Consider the following 3,803-nt stretch of genomic DNA (forward strand, 5'->3'; position numbering starts at 1 on the left):
TACGTTTCATAGGAAATCTAACATCCACTCCAACTCTTTTTTTACAATTACTTTGTTATTTCGTGACATCAAACACCCCTTACTGCTTCCGTAGGATTCAAGTGGGCATGCCATTCCAACCTTATAATTTTTAATTCTCGCGTTTTCAGAATCCTATGAATCAAGATGTTCTAGAACTTTTCTGCACCAGATGTATATAGACACGTTCTAGTGTGTTTGTTCACTCATTTAAGTTCGTATGTATTCCACTTTAAAATATCCAAAACGACATCTTATATTTGAGAACCGAGGGAATATCATTTAGGCTCAAAAACTTATATTTGAGAACCGAGGGAATATCATTTAAGTTCGTATGTGTTTAACCTCGCAAAAGGAAACTAAGTTATGTTCAATAAATTTAACAAGTGCGTTTCACAAAAGAAAAATCAACCAATCAAAGGTTGTGAAGGGGAAATATTATAATGGTCAAGTAAAGATATAACATTGCATATATTGTGAACGAAAAATAGTTTCAAGATTTTTGTTGTCATTTCATAATAATAAAATTTTGTTAGGGCATCTTTGTCTTGCCAAATTTCACACATACATGAATACTAACCAAAAAAACGCAAACAAAAAGAATAAAAACAAAGAATGTAGGAATTGAGTGCCACGACATTAGTAAACTCTGAAGAAACTAAGAACATATGATGCCGTGCAGTACTAGTTTTTTGACCGCACCATAAAAAACACACAATATTTTTATTCTGAAATAAATACTCCCAGCGATCAGAATTAAATGACGCAGAGTATAAGATTTTTGTTCTCGCAAAAGAAAAATAGATTTGTGAAGTTGGACTGAGTAAGATATTTTAAAATAGCTTACACTGGTTCAAAGTTTCACCAAATATGTGGTGAAACTGTGATCGATGACCAAACCATCCAGAGCGTTCAATGAGCAGATCCAATGGTACAAAGTGTCAAATCGTTGTGAGATGTTGTAGGTAGCTGTGTAGTATTGTTTTTTTTTAATATCGTCTCTAAATAGTCGAGTTATGAAATTGTACATGTAATCAAACTTTGGAAAATCTGACTCGCGTTGTATACTAGTCAAGTAAAAGATATAATATTGCATATATTGTGAATGAAAGCTAATTTCAAAATTTTGTTAACATTTCATAATTAACAAATTTTCTTAGGGCCTCTTTGGCTTTCCTCATTTCATCAACACATGAATACAGAGTTAAAAAAAAGGGAATGCAGGAGTTGAGTTCCATGGCCTTGCTAAATTCAGTCGAAACTGAAGATAGAGTATGTGCATTACAAATTGTTTTGATAAAAACACAATATTTTTATCCTGAAGATAGAGTATGTGTATTAAACTTGTGAATTAGACTCAGTAAGGTCAGTTTTTCAAAAGCTTGATTGTACAAATCAAACAAACTGCATGAACAAAATTAAAAGAAGATAGCATATAAAACACACCAAAATCTCTACAAAATCTTGTACCCGCAGAAAGAAGCCCTCTTTTTCAGACAAGCAGGAAGACCCTTGATGTAGCAGTTGATAAGACAAGACCTTGTTGGAACTTGGAGCTTGGGACGTCAAGTTGTACTGAACCAAGCAGTAGCCAGAGGGCCTAGCATAGCAGTAGCAGCTCACTCCCACTCTCTCAAAGAAAAGGCGCAATCCCCATCTTCTCCCAGTCCCAGGCGCCCTCCCTCCATAGCCATAGGTAGCTTCTTCGGCACAGGGAAAGCGGGAATCTGGCCCTATGGCGGAGCAGGGGAAGAAGTCGGGGGAGCAGGACAAGAAGAGACCGCGGTTCTCCGAGAAGGCCGAGGGCAGCGGCGCCAAGAAGTCCAGCGCCGTGGCGGTGACCACAGTGTCACCGGCGGAGCTCGCGGTGCCGAGTCCGGTGGCCCCGAGGAGGGCGGCGCTGTCCTCGCCCAGCCCCGTTGCAAAGGCGCAGCCGGTCACCAGTCCTCTCGCCTTCAAGCCACCGGCGCTGCCGGTGCCGAGTCCGGTGGCCACGAAGACGCGGACACTGGCCGAGCTCAATCCCGTTCCCATCCCGAAGTCAGCCGCCACAGTGGCGGTGACCAGTCCGGTGGCCGCCACGCCACCGGCGCCCAGTCCAGCGGCAACGAGGGTGCTCGCGGCACAGAGTCCGGCGGCCACGAAGACGCCGACGCCCAGTCCAGTGGCGACGGTGGCAGTGACCAGTCCGGTGACCGCCATGCCATCGGCGCCCAGTCCAGCGGCAACGAGGGCGCTCGAGGCACAGAGTCCGGTGGCCACGAAGACGCCGACACCCAGTCCAGTGGCCACTGCGAAGCCGGCTGCCGTGGTGAAGCGGGATGAAGAAGGCGCGGAACACAATGGTGGCGCAATGCTGGCCCTGGCGGCGGAAGAGGAGGAGCCTGCCAATTTGGACTTGCCCAAGAAATTGTTTCACTGCGCGGCCTGTCGTGCCCCCCTCAAGCCTCCGGTGTTCAAGGTACTCACTCCTCCTACTAGTACATTCGAATTAGCTCCTGAAATCAGCGTGAAAAATGATGGATGAACTTTGGGATTGCAGTGCGAAAAGGAGCATTTCGTGTGCTGCGCTTGCGGCGGCGGCGGAGACGGCAGAGCGAACAGGCACTGCGGTCCATGCGGGCATGACGTCTCCTACACCCACTCCGAGTTCATGGACGGCGTGGTCGGCGCCTACAAGGTGCCGTGCCCGTACAAGCAGCACGGCTGCGCGAGCTCCATCGTGTACCACGCGGCGGCGGACCACAAGGCCAAGTGCGCGCACGCGCCCTGCTACTGCTTCGAGTGCATGCCCCCGTTCGAGGGCTCGCCAGCGGAACTCCTGCGACACCTCACGGCGCCGTCCGGCAAACACTCCTGGCTCACGGACAAGATCAAATACGAGTCTAGCCACCCGCTCGTCGTGCAGGCGCCGTCGGGGGATTACCGCTGCCTGCTGCTCGCGGAGGACGGCAGCGTGTTCCTCCTGGCCGTGGGCGCCGGCAGGGGCCCGGCTGGGCGCCGCCCCGTCAACGTCGTGTGCGTCAGGGGCAACGCCGACGCCGACTCGAGGCCGCTGTACACGGGCGTGCTCTGGGTGGATGGTCCTCCGGCCACCGCGGGCCATCTTAGGGGCAGCGTCCAGGTGAAAGGGGACGTGGCGAGCTGCTCCGTCCCGGGCGAGGTGGACATGGAACAGGGCTGGCTCCATGCGCATGTCAACCCCAACATGCTGCACGGAGAGTCCGGCGAGGTTCATCTGCGCCTCCGTATAACCAGATTCCCATGAATGAATTAGCCAGGCTTCTCTGATTTGATCACTCCTTGCTCACCATATATATGCTGGGAGTTTGATCTCACCGTAGTTACGCTAGCTACTACATCATTTTGCTCTGTTTTGGCTGTACATGAACCCCGGCATGAGCTAATGTATGGGAAAAACCCAGTATGAACTTGTTATTAGTGTTGGAGTGCGCAGCAGTGTTTGGCGGAGTGGATTTGGCACTTGTGGTTGCTTGTGTTGGCTTCTGAAGTCTAGCTTAGGTAATCAGTGTACAGAATACTTAAATTTCGTCTCCAAAAATTATAAGATCGTACTCCTATAGTTTACTAAGATGTGACAAGAATCATGTAAAGAGTTTGATCCCCGCGAAAAAAAAATGTAAAGAGTTTGATCATGTTTGTATGAACGTGAACCAACAAACCTTGCACAAACACCCAAAATGGAAATACTCCCTCAAGAAGCCCTGTAATGCATGTGTGAAGTCAAATGATGCATAGTTTAACCAAGTTTGTAATCTTAAATA

At 48.5% G+C, this 3,803-nt stretch overlaps 1 protein-coding gene across 1 annotated transcript; it reads left to right on the forward strand.

The window, feature by feature from the left end:
- The first annotated feature begins 1,601 nt into the window (after window positions 1-1,601).
- LOC123165732 (uncharacterized) lies at window positions 1,602-3,456 on the forward strand. Its single transcript, XM_044583448.1, has 2 exons — window positions 1,602-2,479; window positions 2,561-3,456. Exons 1-2 carry the CDS (start codon window positions 1,754-1,756, stop codon window positions 3,284-3,286), a joined length of 1,452 nt encoding a protein of 483 aa, XP_044439383.1. The 5' UTR covers window positions 1,602-1,753; the 3' UTR covers window positions 3,287-3,456.
- The last annotated feature ends 347 nt before the right edge of the window (window positions 3,457-3,803 follow it).

This window comes from Triticum aestivum, chromosome 7D (assembly GCF_018294505.1).
Source record: "Triticum aestivum cultivar Chinese Spring chromosome 7D, IWGSC CS RefSeq v2.1, whole genome shotgun sequence".
Classification (NCBI taxonomy): domain Eukaryota; kingdom Viridiplantae; phylum Streptophyta; class Magnoliopsida; order Poales; family Poaceae; genus Triticum; species Triticum aestivum.

Bases quoted from the DNA above. Each gene is read 5' to 3' on its own strand.
- LOC123165732 (XM_044583448.1), top strand. From the start codon at position 1,754: ATGGCGGAGCAGGGGAAGAAGTCGGGGGAGCAGGACAAGAAGAGACCG. The intron at 2,480-2,560 runs GTACTCACTCCT...TTGGGATTGCAG, and splicing joins TCAAGCCTCCGGTGTTCAAG to TGCGAAAAGGAGCATTTCGT.